This window comes from Salmo trutta, chromosome 33 (assembly GCF_901001165.1).
Source record: "Salmo trutta chromosome 33, fSalTru1.1, whole genome shotgun sequence".
Lineage (NCBI taxonomy): Eukaryota > Metazoa > Chordata > Actinopteri > Salmoniformes > Salmonidae > Salmo > Salmo trutta.
In genome coordinates, this window is record NC_042989.1 from 14,857,939 (window position 1) to 14,881,651 (window position 23,713).

Sequence of the window (23,713 nt, forward strand, 5' to 3'; positions counted from 1 at the left end):
CAGTAAGGTGTAGTACCAGGGTGATCTCCAGGTCTGACAGGGTTAGGGTTAGTAAAGGACAGTAAGATGTAGTACCAGGGTTATCTCCAGGTCTGACAGGGTTAGGGGTTAGGGTTAGTATAGGACAGTAAGGTGTAGTACCAGGGTTATCTCCAGGTCTGACAGGGTTAGGGGTTAGGGTTAGTATAGGACAGTAAGGTGTAGTACCAGGGTTATCTCCAGGTCTGACAGGGTTAGGGTTAGTATAGGACAGTAAGGTGTAGTACCAGGGTGATCTCCAGGTCTGACAGGGTTAGGGGTTGGGGTTAGTATAGGACAGTAAGATGTAGTACCAGGGTGATCTCCAGGTCTGACAGGGTTAGGGGTTAGGGTTAGTATAGGACAGTAAGATGTAGTACCAGGGTTATCTCCAGGTCTGACAGGGTTAGGGGTTAGGGTTAGTATAGGACAGTAAGATGTAGTACCAGGGTGATCTCCAGGTCTGACAGGGTTAGGGGTTAGTATAGGACAGTAAGGTGTAGTACCAGGGTGATCTCCAGGTCTGACAGGGTTAGGGGTTGGGGTTAGTATAGGACAGTAAGGTGTAGTACCAGGGTGATCTCCAGGTCTGACAGGGTTAGGGGTTAGGGTTAGTATAGGACAGTAAGGTGTAGTACCAGGGTTATCTCCAGGTCTGACAGGGTTAGGGGTTAGGGTTAGTATAGGACAGTAAGATGTAGTACCAGGGTTATCTCCAGGTCTGACAGGGTTAGGGGTTAGTATAGGACAGTAAGATGTAGTACCAGGGTGATCTCCAGGTCTGACAGGGTTAGGGGTTAGGGTTAGTATAGGACAGTAAGATGTAGTACCAGGGTTATCTCCAGGTCTGACAAAGTTAGGGGTTTGGGTTAGTATAGGACAGTAAGGTGTAGTACCAGGGTTATATCCAGGTCTGACAGGGTTAGGGGTTAGTATAGGACAGTAAGGTGTAGTACCAGGGTGATCTCCAGGTCTGACAGGGTTAGGGGTTAGGGTTAGTATAGGACAGTAAGATGTAGTACCAGGGTTATCTCCAGGTCTGACAGGGTTAGGGTTAGTATAGGACAGTAAGGTGAAGTACCAGGGTTATCTCCAGGTCTGACAGGGTTAGGGGTTAGGGTTAGTATAGGACAGTAAGGTGTAGTACCAGGGTTATCTCCAGGTCTGACAGGGTTAGGGTTAGTATAGGACAGTAAGGTGTAGTACCAGGGTGATCTCCAGGTCTGACAGGGTTAGGGGTTGGGGTTAGTATAGGACAGTAAGATGTAGTACCAGGGTGATCTCCAGGTCTGACAGGGTTAGGGGTTAGGGTTAGTATAGGACAGTAAGATGTAGTACCAGGGTTATCTCCAGGTCTGACAGGGTTAGGGTTAGTATAGGACAGTAAGATGTAGTACCAGGGTGATCTCCAGGTCTGACAGGGTTAGGGGTTAGTATAGGACAGTAAGGTGTAGTACCAGGGTGATCTCCAGGTCTGACAGGGTTAGGGGTTGGGGTTAGTATAGGACAGTAAGTTGTAGTACCAGGGTGATCTCCAGGTCTGACAGGGTTAGGGTTAGTATAGGACAGTAAGGTGTAGTACCAGGGTTATCTCCAGGTCTGACAGGGTTAGGGGTTAGGGTTAGTATAGGACAGTAAGATGTAGTACCAGGGTTATCTCCAGGTCTGACAGGGTTAGGGGTTAGGGGTTAGTATAGGACAGTAAGATGTAGTACCAGGGTGATCTCCAGGTCTGACAGGGTTAGGGGTTAGGGTTAGTATAGGACAGTAAGGTGTAGTACCAGGGTGATCTCCAGGTCTGACAGGGTTAGGGGTTGGGGTTAGTATAGGACAGTAAGATGTAGTACCAGGGTGATGTCCAGGTCTGACAGGGTTAGGGGTTAGGGTTAGTATTGGACAGTAAGATGTAGTACCAGGGTTATCTCCAGGTCTGACAGGGTTAGGGGTTAGGGTTAGTATAGGACAGTAAGATGTAGTACCAGGGTGATCTCCAGGTCTGACAGGGTTAGGGGTTAGTATAGGACAGTAAGGTGTAGTACCAGGGTGATCTCCAGGTCTGACAGGGTTAGGGGTTGGGGTTAGTATAGGACAGTAAGGTGTAGTACCAGGGTGATCTCCAGGTCTGACAGGGTTAGGGGTTAGGGTTAGTATAGGACAGTAAGGTGTAGTACCAGGGTTATCTCCAGGTCTGACAGGGTTAGGGGTTAGGGTTAGTATAGGACAGTAAGATGTAGTACCAGGGCTATCTCCAGGTCTGACAGGGTTAGGGGTTAGTATAGGACAGTAAGATGTAGTACCAGGGTGATCTCCAGGTCTGACAGGGTTAGGGGTTAGGGTTAGTATAGGACAGTAAGGTGTAGTACCAGGGTGATCTCCAGGTCTGACAGGGTTAGGGGTTAGGGTTAGTATAGGACAGTAAGGTGTAGTACCAGGGTGATCTCCAGGTCTGACAGGGTTAGGGGTTAGGGTTAGTATAGGACAGTAAGATGTAGTACCAGGGTTATCTCCAGGTCTGACAGGGTTAGGGTTAGTATAGGACAGTAAGGTGAAGTACCAGGGTTATCTCCAGGTCTGACAGGGTTAGGGGTTAGGGTTAGTATAGGACAGTAAGGTGTAGTACCAGGGTTATCTCCAGGTCTGACAGGGTTAGGGTTAGTATAGGACAGTAAGGTGTAGTACCAGGGTGATCTCCAGGTCTGACAGGGTTAGGGGTTGGGGTTAGTATAGGACAGTAAGATGTAGTACCAGGGTGATCTCCAGGTCTGACAGGGTTAGGGGTTAGGGTTAGTATAGGACAGTAAGATGTAGTACCAGGGTGATCTCCAGGTCTGACAGGGTTAGGGGTTAGTATAGGACAGTAAGGTGTAGTACCAGGGTGATCTCCAGGTCTGACAGGGTTAGGGGTTGGGGTTAGTATAGGACAGTAAGTTGTAGTACCAGGGTGATCTCCAGGTCTGACAGGGTTAGGGTTAGTATAGGACAGTAAGGTGTAGTACCAGGGTTATCTCCAGGTCTGACAGGGTTAGGGGTTAGGGTTAGTATAGGACAGTAAGATGTAGTACCAGGGTTATCTCCAGGTCTGACAGGGTTAGGGGTTAGGGGTTAGTATAGGACAGTAAGATGTAGTACCAGGGTGATCTCCAGGTCTGACAGGGTTAGGGGTTAGGGTTAGTATAGGACAGTAAGGTGTAGTACCAGGGTGATCTCCAGGTCTGACAGGGTTAGGGGTTGGGGTTAGTATAGGACAGTAAGATGTAGTACCAGGGTGATGTCCAGGTCTGACAGGGTTAGGGGTTAGGGTTAGTATTGGACAGTAAGATGTAGTACCAGGGTTATCTCCAGGTCTGACAGGGTTAGGGGTTAGGGTTAGTATAGGACAGTAAGATGTAGTACCAGGGTGATCTCCAGGTCTGACAGGGTTAGGGGTTAGTATAGGACAGTAAGGTGTAGTACCAGGGTGATCTCCAGGTCTGACAGGGTTAGGGGTTGGGGTTAGTATAGGACAGTAAGGTGTAGTACCAGGGTGATCTCCAGGTCTGACAGGGTTAGGGGTTAGGGTTAGTATAGGACAGTAAGGTGTAGTACCAGGGTTATCTCCAGGTCTGACAGGGTTAGGGGTTAGGGTTAGTATAGGACAGTAAGATGTAGTACCAGGGCTATCTCCAGGTCTGACAGGGTTAGGGGTTAGTATAGGACAGTAAGATGTAGTACCAGGGTGATCTCCAGGTCTGACAGGGTTAGGGGTTAGGGTTAGTATAGGACAGTAAGGTGTAGTACCAGGGTGATCTCCAGGTCTGACAGGGTTAGGGGTTAGGGTTAGTATAGGACAGTAAGGTGTAGTACCAGGGTGATCTCCAGGTCTGACAGGGTTAGGGGTTAGGTTTAGTATAGGACAGTAAGGTGTAGTACCAGGGTGATCTCCAGGTCTGACAGGGTTAGGGATTAGGGTTAGTATAGGACAGTAAGATGTAGTACCAGGGTTATCTCCAGGTCTGACAGGGTTAGGGGTTTGGGTTAGTATAGGACAGTAAGGTGTAGTACCAGGGTTATATCCAGGTCTGACAGGGTTAGGGGTAGTATAGGACAGTAAGATGTAGTACCAGGTTTATCTCCAGGTCTGACAGGGTTAGGGTTAGTATAGGACAGTAAGGTGTAGTACCAGGGTTATCTCCAGGTCTGACAGGGTTAGGGGTTAGGGTTAGTATAGGACAGTAAGGTGTAGTACCAGGGTGATCTCCAGGTCTGACAGGGTTAGGGGTTAGGGTTAGTATAGGACAGTAAGATGTAGTACCAGGGTTATCTCCAGGTCTGACAGGGTTAGGGTTAGTATAGGACAGTAAGATGTAGTACCAGGGTGATCTCCAGGTCTGACAGGGTTAGGGGTTACGGTTAGTATAGGACAGTAAGGTGTAGTACCAGGGTTATCTCCAGGTCTGACAGGGTTAGGGTTGGGGTTAGTATAGGACAGTAAGGTGTAGTACCAGGGTTATCTCCAGGTCTGACAGGGTTAGGGGTTAGGGTTAGTATAGGACAGTAAGATGTAGTACAAGGGTTATCTCCAGGTCTGCTAGGGTTAGGGTTAGTATAGGACAGTAAGGTGTAGTACCAGGGTGATCTCCAGGTCTGACAGGGTTAGGGTTAGTATAGGACAGTAAGGTGTAGTACCAGGGTTATCTCCAGGTCTGACAGGGTTAGGGGTTAGGGTTAGTATAGGACAGTAAGGTGTAGTACCAGGGTGATCTCCAGGTCTGACAGGGTTAGGGGTTAGGGTTAGTATAGGACAGTAAGATGTAGTACCAGGGTGATCTCTAGGTCTGACAGGGTTAGGGGTTTGGGTTAGTATAGGACAGTAAGATGTAGTACCAGGGTTATTTCCAGGTCTGACAGTGTTAGGGGTTAGGGTTAGTATAGGACAGTAATATGTAGTACCAGGGAGATCTCTAGGTCTGACAGGGTTAGGGGTTTGGGTTAGTATAGGACAGTAAGATGTAGTACCAGGGTTATCTCCAGGTCTGACAGGGTTAGGGTTAGTATAGGACAGTAAGATGTAGTACCAGGGTGATCTCCAGGTCTGACAGGGTTAGGGGTTGGGGTTAGTATAGGACAGTAAGGTGTAGTACCAGGGTGATCTCCAGGTCTGACAGGGTTAGGGGTTGGGGTTAGTATAGGACAGTAAGATGTAGTACCAGGGTGATCTCCAGGTCTGACAGGGTTAGGGGTTAGGGTTAGTATAGGACAGTAAGATGTAGTACCAGGGTTATCTCCAGGTCTGACAGGGTTAGGGTTAGTATAGGACAGTAAGATGTAGTACCAGGGTTATCTCCAGGTCTGACAGGGTTAGGGGTTGGGGTTAGTAAAGGACAGTAAGATGTAGTACCAGGGTGATCTCCAGGTCTGACAGGGTTAGGGGTTTGGGTTAGTATAGGACAGTAAGATGTAGTACCAGAGTGATCTCCAGGTCTGACAGGGTTAGGGGTTAGTATAGGACAGTAAGATGTAGTACCAGAGTGATCTCTAGGTCTGACAGGGTTAGGGGTTAGTATAGGACAGTAAGGTGTAGTACCAGGGTTATCTCCAGGTCTGACAGGGTTAGGGGTTACGGTTAGTATAGGACAGTAAGGTGTAGTACCAGGGTTATCTCCAGGTCTGACAGGGTTAGGGTTGGGGTTAGTATAGGACAGTAAGGTGTAGTACCAGGGTTATCTCCAGGTCTGACAGGGTTAGGGGTTAGGGTTAGTATAGGACAGTAAGATGTAGTACAAGGGTTATCTCCAGGTCTGGCAGGGTTAGGGTTAGTATAGGACAGTAAGGTGTAGTACCAGGGTGATCTCCAGGTCTGACAGGGTTAGGGTTAGTATAGGACAGTAAGGTGTAGTACCAGGGTTATCTCCAGGTCTGACAGGGTTAGGGGTTAGGGTTAGTATAGGACAGTAAGGTGTAGTACCAGGGTGATCTCCAGGTCTGACAGGGTTAGGGGTTAGGGTTAGTATAGGACAGTAAGATGTAGTACCAGGGTGATCTCTAGGTCTGACAGGGTTAGGGGTTTGGGTTAGTATAGGACAGTAAGATGTAGTACCAGGGTTATTTCCAGGTCTGACAGTGTTAGGGGTTAGGGTTAGTATAGGACAGTAATATGTAGTACCAGGGAGATCTCTAGGTCTGACAGGGTTAGGGGTTTGGGTTAGTATAGGACAGTAAGATGTAGTACCAGGGTTATCTCCAGGTCTGACAGGGTTAGTGTTAGTATAGGACAGTAAGATGTAGTACCAGGGTGATCTCCAGGTCTGACAGGGTTAGGGGTTGGGGTTAGTATAGGACAGTAAGGTGTAGTACCAGGGTGATCTCCAGGTCTGACAGGGTTAGGGGTTGGGGTTAGTATAGGACAGTAAGATGTAGTACCAGGGTGATCTCCAGGTCTGACAGGGTTAGGGGTTAGGGTTAGTATAGGACAGTAAGATGTAGTACCAGGGTTATCTCCAGGTCTGACAGGGTTAGGGTTAGTATAGGACAGTAAGATGTAGTACCAGGGTTATCTCCAGGTCTGACAGGGTTAGGGGTTGGGGTTAGTAAAGGACAGTAAGATGTAGTACCAGGGTGATCTCCAGGTCTGACAGGGTTAGGGGTTTGGGTTAGTATAGGACAGTAAGATGTAGTACCAGAGTGATCTCCAGGTCTGACAGGGTTAGGGGTTAGTATAGGACAGTAAGATGTAGTACCAGAGTGATCTCTAGGTCTGACAGGGTTAGGGGTTAGTATAGGACAGTAAGTTGTAGTACCAGGGTTATCTCCAGGTCTGACAGGGTTAGGGGTTGGGGTTAGTATAGGACAGTAAGATGTAGTACCAGGGTGATCTCCAGGTCTGACAGGGTTAGGGGTTTGGGTTAGTATAGGACAGTAAGATGTAGTACCAGGGTTATCTCCAGGTCTGACAGGGTTAGGGGTTTGGGTTAGTATAGGACAGTAAGGTGTAGTACCAGAGTGATCTCCAGGTCTGATAGGGTTAGGGGTTGGGGTTAGTATAGGACAGTAAGATGTAGTACCAGGGTTATCTCCAGGTCTGACAGGGTTAGGGGTTAGGGTTAGTATAGGACAGTAAGGTGTAGTACCAGGGTTATCTCCAGGTCTGACAGGGTTAGGGTTGGGGTTAGTATAGGACAGTAAGATGTAGTACCAGGGTTATCTCCAGGTCTGACAGGGTTAGGGTTAGTATAGGACAGTAAGATGTAGTACCAGGGTTATCTCCAGGTCTGACAGGGTTAGGGTTAGTATAGGACAGTAAGATGTAGTACCAGGGTTATCTCCAGGTCTGACAGGGTTAGGGGTTGGGGTTAGTATAGGACAGTAAGGTGTAGTACCAGGGTGATCTCCAGGTCTGACAGGGTTAGGGGTTAGGGTTAGTATAGGACAGTAAGGTGTAGTACCAGGGTTATCTCCAGGTCTGACAGGGTTAGGGGTTAGGGTTAGTATAGGACAGTAAGGTGTAGTACCAGGGTGATCTCCAGGTCTGACAGGGTTAGGGGTTAGGGTTAGTATAGGACAGTAAGATGTAGTACCAGGGTGATCTCTAGGTCTGACAGGGTTAGGGGTTTGGGTTAGTATAGGACAGTAAGATGTAGTACCAGGGTTATCTCCAGGTCTGACAGGGTTAGGGGTTAGGGTTAGTATAGGACAGTAAGATGTAGTACCAGGGTGATCTCTAGGTCTGACAGGGTTAGGGGTTTGGGTTAGTATAGGACAGTAAGATGTAGTACCAGGGTTATCTCCAGGTCTGACAGGGTTAGGGTTAGTATAGGACAGTAAGATGTAGTACCAGGGTGATCTCCAGGTCTGACAGGGTTAGGGGTTGGGGTTAGTATAGTACAGTAAGGTGTAGTACCAGGGTGATCTCCAGGTCTGACAGGGTTAGGGGTTGGGGTTAGTATAGGACAGTAAGATGTAGTACCAGGGTGATCTCCAGGTCTGACAGGGTTAGGGGTTAGGGTTAGTATAGGACAGTAAGATGTTGTACCAGGGTTATCTCCAGGTCTGACAGGGTTAGGGTTAGTATAGGACAGTAAGGTGTAGTACCAGGGTGATCTCCAGGTCTGACAGGGTTAGGGGTTAGGGTTAGTATAGGACAGTAAGGTGTAGTACCAGGGTGATCTCCAGGTCTGACAGGGTTAGGGTTAGTATAGGACAGTAAGGTGTAGTACCAGGGTGATCTCCAGGTCTGACAGGGTTAGGGGTTAGGGTTAGTATAGGACAGTAAGGTGTAGTACCAGGGTGATCTCCAGGTCTGACAGGGTTAGGGGTTGGGGTTAGTATAGGACAGTAAGATGTAGTACCAGGGTGATCTCCAGGTCTGACAGGGTTAGGGTTGGGGTTAGTAAAGGACAGTAAGGTGTAGTACCAGGGTGTTGGAGGTCTTGCCTCCCTCCAGGGTGATCTCCAGGTCTGACAGGGCAGCGTCCACCTCGTCCACCTCCTTCTCACTGTTGTTCATGTGGTTGTCTGACGACATGATAGACAGCTTGTTGATGTGGTACTGGGGGAGAGAGAGAGAGAAGGGACTAATGTTTAGCCAACAGTCCTTAACACTATATGAATAATGTGTCAACACCAGTCTCCTGTTTGATATTGAGAATGTCATTACTGGTAATGTAACTTTTCTGTTTGGCTCCACTGGCTTCCGTTTCTATGTACAGTCGTGGCCAAAAGTTTTGAGAATGACACAGATATTAATTTTCACAAAAGTCTGCTGCCTCAGTTTGTATGATGGCAATTTGCATATACTCCAGAATGTTATGAAGAGTGATCAGATGAATTGCCAAGTCCCTCTTTGCCATGCAAATGAACTGAATCCCCCAAAAACATTTCTACTGCATTTCAGCCCTGCCACAAAAGGACCAGCTGACATCCTGTCAGTGATTCTCTCATTAACACAGGTGTGAGTGTTGATGAGGACAAGGCTGGAGATCACTCTGTCATGCTGACTGAGTTCGAATAACAGACTGGAAGCTTCAAAAGGAGGGTGGTGCTTGGAATCATTGTTCTTCCTCTGTTAACCATGGTTACCTGCAAGGAAACACGTGCCGTCATCATTGCTTTGCACAAAAAGGGCTTCACAGGCAAGGATATTGCAAGATTGTAAATCAACCATTTATCGGATCATCAAGAACTTCAAGGAGAGCGGTTCAATTGTTGTGAAGAAGGCTTCATGGCGCCCAAGAAAGTCCAGCAAGCGCCAGGACCATCTCCTAAAGTAGATTCAGCTGCGGAACCGGGGCACCACCAGTACAGAGCTTGCTCAGGAATGGCAGCAGGCAGGTGTGAGTGCATTTGCATGCACAGTGAGGCGAAGACTTTTGGAGGATGGCCTGGTGTCAAGAAGGGCAGCAAAGAAGCCACTTCTCTCCAGGAAAAACATCAGGGACAGACTGATATTCTGCAAAAGGTACAGGGATTGGACTGCTGAGGACTGGGGTAAAGTCATTTTCTCTGATGAATCCCCTTTCCGATTGTTTGGGGTATCCGGAAAAAAGCTTGTCCGGGGAAGACAAGGTGAGCGCTTCCATCAGTCCTGTGTCATGCTAACAGTAAAGCATCCTGAGACCATTCATGTGTGGGGTTGCTTCTCAGCCAAGGGAGTGGGCTCACTCACAATTTTGCGTAAGAACACAGCCATGAATAAAGAATGGTACCAACACATCCTCCGAGAGCAACTTCTCCCAACCATCCAGGAACAGTTTGGTGACGAACAATGCCTTTTATAGCATGATGGAACACCTTGCCATAAGGCAAAAGTAATAACTAAGTGGCTCGGGGAACAAAACATCAATATTTTGGGTCCATGGCCAGGAAACTCCCCAGACCTTAATCCCATTGAGAACTTGTGGTCAATCCTCAAGAGGCAGGTGGACAAACAAATACCCACAAATTCTGACAAACTCCAAGCATTGATTATGCAAGAATGGGCTGCCATCAGTCAGGATGTGGCCCAGAAGTTAATTGACAGCATGCCAGGGCAGATTGCAGAGGTGTTGAAAAAGAAGGGTCAACACTGCAAATATTGACTCTTTGCATCAACTTCATGTAATTGTCAATAAAAGCCTTTGACACTTATGAAATGCTTATAATTATACTTCAGTATTCCATAGTAACATCTGAGAAAAATATCTAAAGACACTGAAGCAGCAAACTTTGTGGAAATTAATATGTGTCATTCTCAAAACTTTTGGCCACGACTGTACATTTGTAGTGATTGCCTCATCTCTTAGCATATGAAGTGGAAAAGTGGTAAAAACACGATGGTTGTCTACTTTTGAGTTTCTTTGGGTTTTGTAGAAGTGAGTACCATGAAGCACTAACTGTTAACAATAATTATTTTGAATTCTTTGAAGTGAGTAAAGCATTCATAGACAATGGACAGTATGCGTCCAGTGTGTAGAAACCATGTCTGTGACACAGAGTGTTTTTTTGGGAGGGGGGGGGTATTATTTAGTAGGTGAAATAAGTGACTGTAAATGTGTCTTTACTAGGAGCACATGTGAGTAGTGCAGACTTGGGACATCATGTGCAGCATTTCTGCATTGATTCACAATGGAAATACCATCTAGTCTGGTCAGAATCCTGTTTGTTATATTTGGACGAGTCTCTGGCCTTGCCTGGTCATTCATTCACACCATCCTCTGGACCAACATAGAGCCAGTCTCAGTTCTGGTCTGGTCTACCCCCCCCCCCAGTGGCACGAAGCCTATGACTCAACAACACTAAATACAACTTGTTGACAAACTGTATTTATACTGTCAACTCCCCCACCTCCTACTCCCCCTCGATATGAATGAACAGCTGCCTAGAGGGAGATAGTGAGTTAGATAGACAGTGTGGGGGTGTGACAGGGGTAGAGGGAGGGAGAGGAAAAGAGAGGCATATTTCAGGACACACTGCGCTTCTGCGGCCATAGCCAGCTAGTGTTTCAGAATGTAGGACAAAGGCTTCTCCCTTCATGTCTCCACCTCTGACGCCCACGTTCTACTGACACTGGGGAGGGGGGATGGGTGTTTCTGGTGCGTACATGTGTATTTCTAGCGCATGTGTTTTGCATGTGTAGGGTTGGAGTTGGGGGTAGTGGGCTGACTGGCAGGCATGCCCTGGGCATTTATCCCCCAAATACAGTCGTGTTTACTGTGCTGGACATGGCAGGCTAATCGCTATACTTAGCCACACGGACATATCCAGGTGATTGTGTCCAGGGAGCTGCCTGAGACCATTCAACTCTTACTGTAATAAAGCCACCCCTTCTCTTCCTGCCTGATCTCATCAGTGACACCTTAGCCATGACTGTCACAGCTACCTTTAAATTAGCAAGAGATAACGATAGATAGTGGCGCTAACAGACAGGTAGCGCCATGCTAGCTGCTATTCCAAACACACAGATTAGCATCTTGAGCATCTCTTCAGGGGGGATGAACCCCTAAACCGACAACCAATGGTGTATTAATAAACACCTCGGCTCCTGTTGAAGACCCTAGCACAGTATCACCTTTCAGTGTAATTGGGGATATTGAAGAATGTGTAGGAGATTACAGGTTGGGTTGGAGTGAGTGATCCCTCCGGTGGGGTGAGTCCGGTAGCCATGGCTACTCTATAATTACCCTTTGGGGTGAGGACTCACTGGCGTCCCCATGTCCTGTCACTCAGGCTTTACGAGGATCGGAAATAGCAGGGCCGCCCTAGGCTCAGGCAGCAACCAAGGGACTCGGATCCCCACACCACCCCCAAAATCATATCTTCACTGTCCTTCCCGCTCTTCACTATTCCTCTTATAGTACACAACTGGTATAAAAGAAGCAGTGACATAATCAATAGGTCCACAGGAGTTAACTACGGGGTTGAACAGCACTTGAACAAGTCTAAAGTGTCAGTGACATGTCTAGTCTAACCATCTTCAATGGCAGGAGTCTGGAATGGGTTGTTTCTAGAACCAAGGCGTCACAGACAGGATCATTCGGTTTAATTGCAGTTGCTCCGTGCAAGCATACAGCCTTGCATACAGTTAAAGGGGACCGTGTTTCTGTGTACTGCTGCAAAGGTGGAAAGTTTTAAGTTCCTCGGTGTACACATCACAGACAAACTGAAATGGTCCACCCACACAGACAGTGTGGTGAAGAAGGCGCAATAGCGCCTCTTCAACCTCAAGAGGCTGAAGAAATTTGGCTTGTCACCTAAAACCCTCAAACTTTTACAGATGCACAATTGAGAGCATCCTGTCGGGCTGGTACGGGAACTGCACCGCCCACAACTGCAAGGCTCTCAAGAGGGTGGTGCAGTCGGCACAACGCATCACCGGGGGCAAACTACCTGCCCTCCTGGACACCTACAGGCCATCAGACTGTTAAAAACAGACTCAAAATCATTGGCCACTTTAATAAATGGATAACTAGTCAATTTAATAATGTTTACATATCTTGCATTACTCATCTCATATGTATATACTGTATTCTATACCATCTATTGCATCTTGCCTATGCCGCTCGGTCATTGCTCATCCATATATTTATATGTACATATTCCATCCCTTTAATTAGATTTGTGTGTATTAGGTAGTTGTTGTGGAATTGTTAGATTACTTGTTAGATATTACTGCACTGTCGGAACTAGAAGCACAAGCATTGCGCTACACTCGCATTAACATCTGCTAACCATGTGTATGTGACCAATAAAATTTGATTTCATTTGAAGCAGACCAGTCACCCACCACGTCAGAGTGTCAACACTGGACAACACGCCCATTCAAATAATTTGCTGTTCTTCTGTGTTCTGTTCATCAGGCAGTGAGCCCATAGAGAAGATAACTACTGCACTCCTCAATCACGCCAATTAACATGATCCCTAACACACACACAAACACACAAACTGACACATACATTACACAGGTCTCACCTGCAGGGCAGCAAACATCATCATCTCCTCCTCAGTGCACTCTATTTCCTCCAGCAGGATGGCCCACTTGGCCTGCTCATAGAGCTGGTTCACCCGGATGGCATCATACTGCAGGGGGGAGAACAAATACTGTTAGCCCTGGCACCAAGCCTGTCTCTGCACAAGCACAGATCCACACACACAGCACTCCGAGACAGTCCAGCTGAAAAAACAGGACAGCCCAGAGGGGTACTTCCTCCTCTCCACACCCCCCAAAATCTGTCAGCTGCAGATGCTTTAGGCTGGTGGGGAGTTGTGTGTGTGCATGTTTGAATGTGGCATTAACATGTTTTAACCACTCCTATAAAACAATTGTAGACTATCAGATACTCAGCAAGAAGCTATGATTTCTCTATTACTGAAACAGGACCCAGATGGTAAATATAAAGATCCAGTCAACCTAAAAAAAAACTGGACACACCTTACACTTCAGTGTTGTGATGCCAAAATCCTAGCAAAATGCATGGCGCATAGAATTAAAAAGGTATTGTCCGATATTACTCATCTATAAGACTTTTTTTTTATTTTTTTTACATGGACAGTACATTGGCGATAATATACGACAAGTACTGGAAACAATAGAACACTATGAAAAATCTGGGAAACCAGGCCTGGTATTCATAGCTGACTTTGAAAAGGCTTTGATGAAGTATGACTGGAATTTATATATAAATGCCAGGACTATTTTAATTTTGGAGAATCTCTTATGCAATGGTTTAAAGTTATGTATAGTAAGCCCAAGTGTAAAATAGTAAATAATGGCTACTTCTCAGAAAGTATTAAATTGTCAAGAGGAGTAAAACAAGGCTGTCCGCCATCGGCTTATCAAGTTATTATGGCTATCGAAATGTTAGCTATTAAAATCAGATCCAACAATAATATCAAGGGACTAGAAAGCAGGGCTTAAAAACAAAGGTGTCATTGTACGCTGACAATTAATTTTCTATTTTAAATCCGCAATTTGGATCCCTACACAGCCTCAGAGGATCTAGATCATTTTCAAACCTCTCTGGTTTAAAACAAAATGAACATAAGTGCACCATATTACATATTGTATCAACAACAAAAAAAATACAACTTTGACATTACCGTGTAGTTTACCAATAAAATGGTCCGACGATGAAGTGGGCATACTTGGTATAAATATCCCAAAATAAATAAATTCTCATTACAATACTTTTTAATAGAATGTTAGCCAATTGGCTACCACGGAAAGGACAACACCTGTCTATTTGTGGAAAAACCACCCTGATTAATTATTTACTTTTGGCCCTGCCTACACCTAACGACCGGTCATATTTTTATTTATTTATTTTTACAGTGAATTCGTTAAGTATTCAAACCCCATAGCCTTATTCTAAAATTGATTTAAATCGCTTCCCCTCTCATCCATCTACACACACAATACCCCATAATAAGAAAACAAAAACAGATTTTTAGAAGTGTGCAATTTTTTATATGAAATATCACATTTACATAAGTACTCAGACCCTTTAATCAGTACTTTGTTGAAACACCTTTGGCAGCGATTACAGCCTTGAGTCTTCTTGGGTAAGAAGCTACAATCTTGGCACACCTGTATTTGGGGAGTTTCTTCCATTCTTCTCTGCAGATCCTCTCAAGCTCTGCGAGGTTAAATGGGGAGCGTCGCTGCACAGCTATTTTCAGGTCTCTCCAGAGATGTTCGATCGGGTTCAAGTCCGGGCTCTGGGTGGGCCACTCGGGGACATTCAGACTTGTCCCGAAGCCACTCCTGCATTGTCTTGGCTGTGTGCTTAGGGTCATTGGCCTGTTGGAAGGAGAACCGTCAACCCAGTCTGAGGTCCTGAGTGCTCTGGAGCAGGTTTTCATCAAGGATCGCGCTGTACTTTGCTCCATTCATCTTTCCCTCGATCTTGACTAGTCTCCCAGTCCCTGCCGCTGAAAAACATCCTCACAGCATGATGCTACCTCCACCATGCTTCACCGTAGGGATGGTGCCATGTTTCCCCCAGACGTGACGCTTGGCATTCAGGCCAAAGATTTCAATCTTGGTTTCATCAGATCACAGAATCTTGTTTCTCATGCTCCGAGAGTCTTTAGGTACCTTTTAACAAACTCCAAGCGGGCTGTCATGTGCATTTTACTGAGGAGTGGCTTCCGTCTGGCTACTTTACCATAAAGACCTGATTTGTGGAGTGCTTTCAAGGAGCGGGACACTAATCCGGACACTTATAAGAAATCTCGCTATGGCCTCAGATGAACCATCAAACAAGCAAAGCATCAATACAGGATTAAGATTGAATCCTACTACACCAGCTCTGACGCTCGTCGGATGTGGCAGGGCTTGAAAACTATTACGGACTACAAAGGGAAACGCAGATGCGAGCTGCCCAGTGACGTGAGCCTACCAGACGAACGAAATGCCTTTTATACTTGTCTCGAGGCAAGTAAGACTGAAGCATGCACAAGAGCACCAGCTGTTCTGGATGACTGTGTGATAACGCTCTCGGTAGCCGATGTGAGCAAGACCTTTAAACAGGTCAACATTCACAAAGCCGCGGGGCCAGACTGATTACCAGGACGTGTTTGGAGTGAGCAGTCGCACTACGCTTCACTCCACAGGTAATATTACACTTCACTACATTACAACGGTTTGATTTGTTTGATCCGAGCAATTCTTTCTTAGCTAGCTACATAGCCGTCTTTGTATCAAAGATAATCGTGTAGCTTAGAGTAATTATCGAAGTTAGCTATCTTCGTCCTCCTAACGTAGTCATCACTGCTAGCTAGCTAGTCAACACTGCTAGCTAGCCAACCAGCCAACTTCCACCGACTAGCAGCACTGTAGAATCTATTACATTACAACGGAACGACTTGACTAGTGTAGCGTTAGTGAGCCAGCTACATAGTTGTCTTTGCATCTAAGATAATTGTGTAGTTTAGAGTAATTATTAGTAACTAGCCAGCCGCGACGCCAGACTTAGTCAACACACCTAGTCTTCATTAACCCACTGCTAGCTAGCTAGCTAGCCAACCGTTACCGACAAGCTGCGCTCTAGACACTAATACTTTACAACGGAACGACTTGATTAGTGTAGTGTTAGTGAGCCAGCTACATAGTTGTCTTTGCATCTAAGATAATTGTGTAGTTTAGAGTAATTATTAGTAACTAGCCAGCCGCGACGCCAGACGTAGTCAACACACCTAGTCATCATTAACCCACTGCTAGCTAGCTAGCCAACAGCTAGCCAACCGTTACCGACTAGCAGCGCTGTAGATACCAATACTTTACAACGGAACGATTTGACTAGTGCAGTGTTGGCTAGCTAGCTACATAGTTGTCTTTGTCATAGCTTGATAATTGTGTAGTTTAGTAATTACCGAGGTTAGCTAGCCAGCTTGCCGTCCCCCGCGACGCCATTTTTCCAAACCCAGCCAACTAGTAACACTGTAGAAACTAAATACATTACAAAGGAACGTCTTGATTAGTGTTATGTTAGCTAGCTACAAAGTTGCTTTTGTATCATGACAAGGTGTAGTACTGAAACTATCGAGGTCACCTAGCCAGCTACACCTAGCCAGCTACACGGTCAAACAAAGGCAACAACGCAGCCACTGCTAGCTAGCCTACTTCACCAGCCAGCAGTACTGTATCATTTTTCGTCATTTTAGTCAATAAGATTTTTCGCAACGTAAGCTTAACTTTCTGAACATTCGAGACGTGTAGTCCACTTGTCATTCCAATCTCCTTTGCATTAGCGTAGCCTCTTCTGTAGCTTGTCAACTATGTGTCTGTCTATCCCTGTTCTCTCCCCTCTGCACAGGCCATACAAACGCTTCACACCGCGTGGCCGCTGCCACTCTAACCTGGTGGTCCCAGCGCGCACGACCCACGTGGAGTTCCAGGTCTCCGGCAGCCTCTGGAACTGCCGGTCTGCGGCCAACAAGGCTGAGTTCATCTCAGCCTATGCTACCCTCCAGTCCCTAGACTTCCTGGCGCTGACGGAAACATGGATCACCACAGATAACACTGCTACTCCTACTGCTCTCTCCTCGTCTGCCCACGTGTTCTCGCATACCCCTAGAGCATCGAGCCAGCGGGGTGGTGGCACTGGAATCCTCATCTCTCCCAAGTGGACATTCTCTCTTTCTCCCCTGACCCATCTGTCTATCTCCTCATTTGAATTCCATGCTGTCACAGTTACCAGCCCTTTCAAGCTTAACATCCTCATCATTTATCGCCCTCCAGGTTCCCTTGGAGAGTTCATCAATGAGCTTGACGCCTTGATAAGTTCCTTCCCTGAGGATGGCTCACCTCTCACAGTTCTGGGTGACTTTAACCTCCCCACGTCTACCTTCGACTCATTCCTCTCTGCCTCCTTCTTTCCACTCCTCTCCTCTTTTGACCTCACCCTCTCACCTTCCCCCCCTACTCACAAGGCAGGCAATACGCTTGACCTCATCTTTACTAGATGCTGTTCTTCCACTAATCTCATTGCAACTCCTCTCCAAGTCTCCGACCACTACCTTGTATCCTTTTCCCTCTCGCTCTCATCAAAAACTTCTCACTCTGCCCCTACTCGGATGGTATTGCGCCGTCCCAACCTACGCTCTCTCTCTCCTGCTACTCTCTCCTCTTCCATCCTATCATCTCTTCCCTCTGCTCAAACCTTCTCCAACCTATCTCCTGATTTTGCCTCCTCAACCCTCCTCTCCTCCCTCTCTGCATCCTTTGATTTTCTCTGTCCCCTATCCTCCAGGCCGGCTCGGTCCTCCCCTCCTGCTCCGTGGCTCGACGACTCACTGCGAGCTCACAGAACAGGGCTCCGGGCAGCCGAGCGGAAATGGAGGAAAACTCGCCTCCCTGCGGACCTCGCATCCTTTCACTCCCTCCTCTCTACATTTCCCTCTTCTGTCTCTGCTGCTAAAGCCACTTTCTACCACTCTAAATTCCAAGCATCTGCCTCTAACCCTAGGAAGCTTTTTGCTACCTTCTCCTCCCTCCTGAATCCTCCTCCCCCTCCCCCCCCCCACCCCCCCCCCCTCCTCCCTCACTGCGGATGACTTCGTCAACCATTTTGAAAAGAAGGTTGACGACATCCGATCCTCGTTTGCTAAGTCAAGCGACACCGCTGGTCCTGCTCACACTGCCCTACCCTGTGCTTTGACCTCTTTCTCCCCTCTCTCTCCAGATGAAATCTCGCGTCTTGTGACGGCCGGCCGCCCAACAACCTGCCCACTTGACCCTATCCCCTCCTCTCTTCTCCAGACCATTTCCGGAGACCTTCTCCCCTACCTCACCTCGCTCATCAACTCATCCTTGACCGCTGGCTACGTCCCTTCCGTCTTCAAGAGAGCGAGAGTTGCACCCCTTCTGAAAAAAACCTACACTCGATCCCTCCGATGTCAACAACTACAGACCAGTATCCCTTCTTTCTTTTCTCTCCAAAACTCTTGAACGTGCCGTCCTTGGCCAGCTCTCCTGCTATCTCTCTCAGAACAACCTTCTTAATCCTAATCAGTCAGGTTTCAAGACTGGGCATTCAACTGAGACTGCTCTTCTCTGTGTCACGGAGGCTCTCCGCACTGCTAAAGCTAACTCTCTCTCCTCTGCTCTCATCCTTCTAGACCTATCTGCTGCCTTTGATACTGTGAACCATCAGATCCTCCTCTCCACCCTCTCCGAGCTGGGCATCTCCGGCGCGGCCCACGCTTGGATTGCGTCCTACCTGACAGGTCGCTCCTACCAGGTGGCGTGGCGAGAATCTGTCTCCGCACCACGTGCTCTCACCACTGGTGTCCCCCAGGGCTCTGTTCTAGGCCCTCTCCTATTCTCGCTATACACCAAGTCACTTGGCTCTGTCATATCCTCACACGGTCTCTCCTATCATTGCTATGCAGACGACACACAATTAATCTTCTCCTTTCCCCCTTCTGACGACCAGGTGGCGAATCGCATCTCTGCATGTCTGGCAGACATATCAGTGTGGATGACGGATCACCACCTCAAGCTGAACCTCGGCAAGACGGAGCTGCTCTTCCTCCCGGGGAAGGACTGCCCGTTCCATGATCTCGCCATCACGGTTGACAACTCCCTTGTGTCCTCCTCCCAGAGTGCTAAGAACCTTGGCGTGATCCTGGACAACACCCTGTCGTTCTCCACTAACATCAAGGCGGTGACCCGATCCTGTAGGTTCATGCTCTACAACATTCGCAGAGTACGACCCTGCCTCACACAGGAAGCGGCGCAGGTCCTAATCCAGGCACTTGTCATCTCCCGTCTGGATTACTGCAACTCACTGTTGGCTGGGCTCCCTGCCTGTGCCATCAAACCCCTACAACTCATCCAGAACGCCGCAGCTCGTCTGGTGTTCAACCTTCCCAAGTTCTCTCACGTCACCCCGCTCCTCCGCTCTCTCCACTGGCTTCCAGTTGAAGCTCGCATCCGCTACAAGACCATGGTGCTTGCCTACGGAGCTGTGAGGGGAACGGCACCTCCGTACCTTCAGGCTCTGATCAGGCCCTACACCCAAACAAGGGCACTGCGTTCATCCACCTCTGGCCTGCTCGCCTCCCTACCTCTGAGGAAGCACAGTTCCCGCTCAGCCCAGTCAAAACTGTTCGCCGCTCTGGCACCCCAATGGTGGAACAAGCTCCCTCACGATGCCAAGACAGCGGAGTCAATCACCACCTTCCGGAGACACCTGAAACCCCACCTCTTTAAGGAATACCTGGGATAGAATAAAGTAATCCTTCTAACCCCCCCCCCCTTTAAAAGATTTAGATGCACTATTGTAAAGCGGTTGTTCTACTGGATATTATAGGTGAATGCACCAATTTGTAAGTCGCTCTGGATAAGAGCGTCTGCTAAATGACTTAAATGTAAATGTAAATGTACTCAAAGTATGCGCGGACCAATTGGCACGCGTCTTCACTGTCATTTTCAACCTCTCCCTGACAGAGTCTGTAATACCTACATGTGACAAGCAGACCACCATAGTCGCTGTGCCCAAGGAAGCGAAGGTAACCTGCCTAAATGACTACCACCCCGTAGGACTCACGTCGGTAGCCATGAAGTGCTTTGAAAGGCTGGTCATGGCTCACATAAACAGCATCCTCCCGGATACCCTTGTCCCACTCCAATTCGCATACCGCCCCAACAGATTCAGATCGCACTCCACACTGCCCTTCCCACCTGGACAAAAGGAACACCTATGTGAGAAGGCTGTTCATTGACTACAGCTCAGCGTTCAACACCATAGGGTCCTTAGCATAGTGATGAGCATTGTGGGCACTAGGACTAAACGCCTCCCTCTGCAACTGGATCCTGGACTTCCTGATGGGCCGCACCCAGGTGGTAAGGGTAGACAACAACATGTCTGCCATCCTGATACCGAACACTGGGGCTCCTCAGGGGTGTGTACTTAGTCTCTTACTGTACTCCCTGTTCACCCATAACTGCGTTGCCAAACGTGACTCCAACACCATCATTAAGTTTGCTGACGACACAACAGTGGTAGGCCTGATCACCGACAACTATGAGACAGTCTATAGGGAGGTGGTCAGAGACCTGGCAGTGTGGTGCCAGGACAACAACCTCTCCCTCAGTGTGAGCAAGACCAAGGAGCTGATCGTGGACTACAGGAAAAGGCAGCCCGAACAGGCCCCCCATTAAGATCGACAGGGCTGTAGTGAAGCGGGTCGAGAGTGTCAAGTTCCTTGGTGTCCACATCACCAATGTACTATCATGGTCCAAACACATCAAAACAGTCGTGAAGAGGGCATGACAAAACCTTTTCTCCCTCAGGAGACAGAAAAGACTTGGCATGGGCAGCCAGATCCTCAAAAAGTTCTACTGCACCATCGAGAGCATCCTGACCGGTTGCATCACCGCCTGGAATGGCTCAGTTGGTAGAGCATGGTGTTTGCAACGCCAGCATGGTGTGTGCAACGCCAGGGTTGTGGGTTCGATTCCCACAGGGGGCCAGTACAAAAAAAAAAAGTTAAATTGTATGAAATGTACTGTAAGTCGCTCTGGATAAGAGCAGCTGCTAAATGACTAAAATGTAAAAATGTAAAATGTAACTGCTCGGCATCTGACCATAAGGCGCTACAGAGTGTGTATGGCCCAGTACATCACTGGGGCCAAGCTTCCTGCCATCCAGGACCTATATAATAGGCAGTGTCAGAGGAAAGCCCATAAAATTATCAGAGACTCCAGTCACCCAAGTCATAGACTGTTTTCTCTGCTACCGCACGGCAAGCGGTACTGGAGCGCCAAGTCTTGGACGAAAAGGCTCCTTAACAGATTCTATCCCCAAGCCATAAGACTGAGGAACAATTAATCAAATGGCCACTGGCCTATTTACATTGACCCTCCCTCCATTTGTTTTGTACACTGCTGCTACTCACTGTTTAATATCTATGCATAGTCACTTCACCCCTACCTACATGTACAAATTACCTTAACTAACCTGTAACCCCACACACTGACTCGGTACCGGAACTCCCTGTATTTAGCCTCTGTATCGTTATTTTATCGTGTTACTTTGTATAATTTTTTTTACTTTAGTTTATTTGGTAAATATTTTCTTAACTCTTCTTGAACTACACTGTTGGTTAAGGGCTTGTAAGTAAGCATTTCACGGTAACTTCTGCACTTGTTATATTCGGCACATGTGACAAATAAAGTTTGATTTGCTGCAGAGATGGTTCTTCTGAAGGTTCTCCCATCTCCACAGAGGAACTCTGGAGCTCTGTCAGAGTGATCATAGGGTTCTCGGTCACCTCCCTGACCAAGGCCCTTCTCCCGATTACGCAGTTTGGCCGGGCGGCCAGCTCTAGGAAGAGCCTTGGTGGTTCCAAACTTCTTCCATTTAAGAATGATGGGGCCACTGTGTTCTTGAGGACTTTTAATACTCCAGACATTTTTTGGTATTTTGGTACCCTTCCCCTGATCTGTTCCGCCACACAATCCTGCTCTCTGAGCTCTGCTGACAATTCCTTCGACCACATGGCTTGGTTTTTGCTCTGACTTGCACTGTTAACTGTGGGACCTTATATAGACAGGTGTGTGTCTTTCCAAATCATCAGGTCCAATCAAATGAATTTACCACAGGTGGACTCCAGTCAAGTTGTAGAAACATCTGAAGGATGATCAATGGAACCAGTATGCACTTGAGCTCAATTTTGAGGTATAGGGTATATGTTGGACTAAAAACCTGTTTTTGCTTTGTCATTATGGGGTATTGTGTGTAGATTGATGAGGAAAAACATGTTTTTCATTCATTTTAGAATAAGGCTATAACGTAACAAAATGTGGAAAAAGGGAAGGGGTCTGAATAATTTCCCGAATGGGGGATTGGAAATGATGCAGACAATTACGTTGATAGAAGCCACAATATATCTGCAATATTAAAGCTGATCTACCCCCTAAACATTAAAAAAATATGTTTTTAATAAATACTAATCTGATGGAAAGAACCGTCCACATACTGTACCTTGGGGTTGAGGTCGAAGAAGCTGTGGTATTTAAACCGCAGGAGGAGCACCTCATTCTCCTTGACATCCTGCTCCATCAGAGACCTGGATGAGTCCATCCAGCCCTGGTTGATCTTGGCCTTGTCCAGGAGGGATTGGGGCTTGTAGAGCTTGGCCAAGATATCGGGCGAGGAGATGGGCTGGCTGACAGCGAGGATGCTGGGATTGCCCTCGGACAGGGGGCTGTCTCCAAACCAGGCGGTAGTGGGGGATAGGGGGCTTCCGTCTCTGGAGTCATAAGTGGGGGTCATGGTCTTACTGTACAGGCCGGGACTGGAGTAGATGCTCCCTGCAAACCAGACAACACATGTTTAGTACCCTGGGGTAGACTGAGAAACGTTGGGCTCAATTCCATTTCAGTTTGGGAGATTAATTGAAATTCCAATTCAAGAACTGAAAAGCACGATTCATTGATTTATTTTTTCAATTTTTAGACTGGGATTTCAATTAACTTCCTGAATTGAAATGGATCCCAACTGTGTGACTGAGATCCTTGAAGACATCACCATACCTGCAAAATACTGAACATGATAAAAACATGCTCACAATACAGTCCACTGCAAAACAATCTACAAGACACACATTTGGTACCAAGCACAAGAGCCTCCAAAATTTAAGTGAACATTGTTCCACAACACACATTTGCAGCCTGCAATTGACAGCAATGTGGCTGGTAGCACCACCTATCTGATAGGTGGTCTTGATGCTCTGCTGTTGCTGCTGGGGAATTATGATGCACTTTAGCATGCAGATGTTGCACATGATCATGGTCCACAACCTGGGAGGTGCACATGGCAAACTAGACAGCACAACCAGCAGCATATAGGGAGGGATAGGGGAATAGGGATGGGGCAGTGGAGGGTGGTACACCAAAGTGAGACAGCATGGTACCAAAAGCTAGCGTCAATCTGCTTTGTTTGTGTTCCATTTTGGAGAAAAAGGTGGATGTGTGTTTGGAGGGAGGAGGAGTGTATGTATGTGTATGTATGGTTGGGGAGTATGTGTAGAGAGAGATGTGTATGTATGCAAAATGTTGAGTTCTATTCGGATTTAAGCCATTGCCAGATAAACAAACAAATAACCAATCTGAAACCATGAAATGTCCTGTTGGCTGGCCTTGGCCAGTATGTTAGGCCATAGTAACAGCCCACACACTATGCAAGTCTATGAGTGACTTAATTCAGCCTTAAATTCTAAACGGACAAATGACAAA

The 23,713-nt window shown here is 47.3% G+C and overlaps 1 protein-coding gene across 6 annotated transcripts in view; it reads right to left on the minus strand.

Moving 5' to 3' along the window:
• fermt2 (FERM domain containing kindlin 2) overlaps window positions 1-23,713 on the minus strand; it is a 112,410-nt gene that overhangs the window by 13,147 nt on the left and 75,550 nt on the right. For all 6 annotated transcript variants that reach the window (XM_029729886.1, XM_029729885.1, XM_029729888.1 and 3 more), the window contains 3 exons: window positions 22,461-22,789; window positions 12,940-13,047; window positions 8,408-8,542 (listed from right to left, as the gene is read on the minus strand). In XM_029729886.1, coding sequence (XP_029585746.1) covers window positions 8,408-8,542; window positions 12,940-13,047; window positions 22,461-22,789 — 572 coding nt within the window. The remainder of the gene's footprint in view (window positions 1-8,407; window positions 8,543-12,939; window positions 13,048-22,460; window positions 22,790-23,713) is intronic.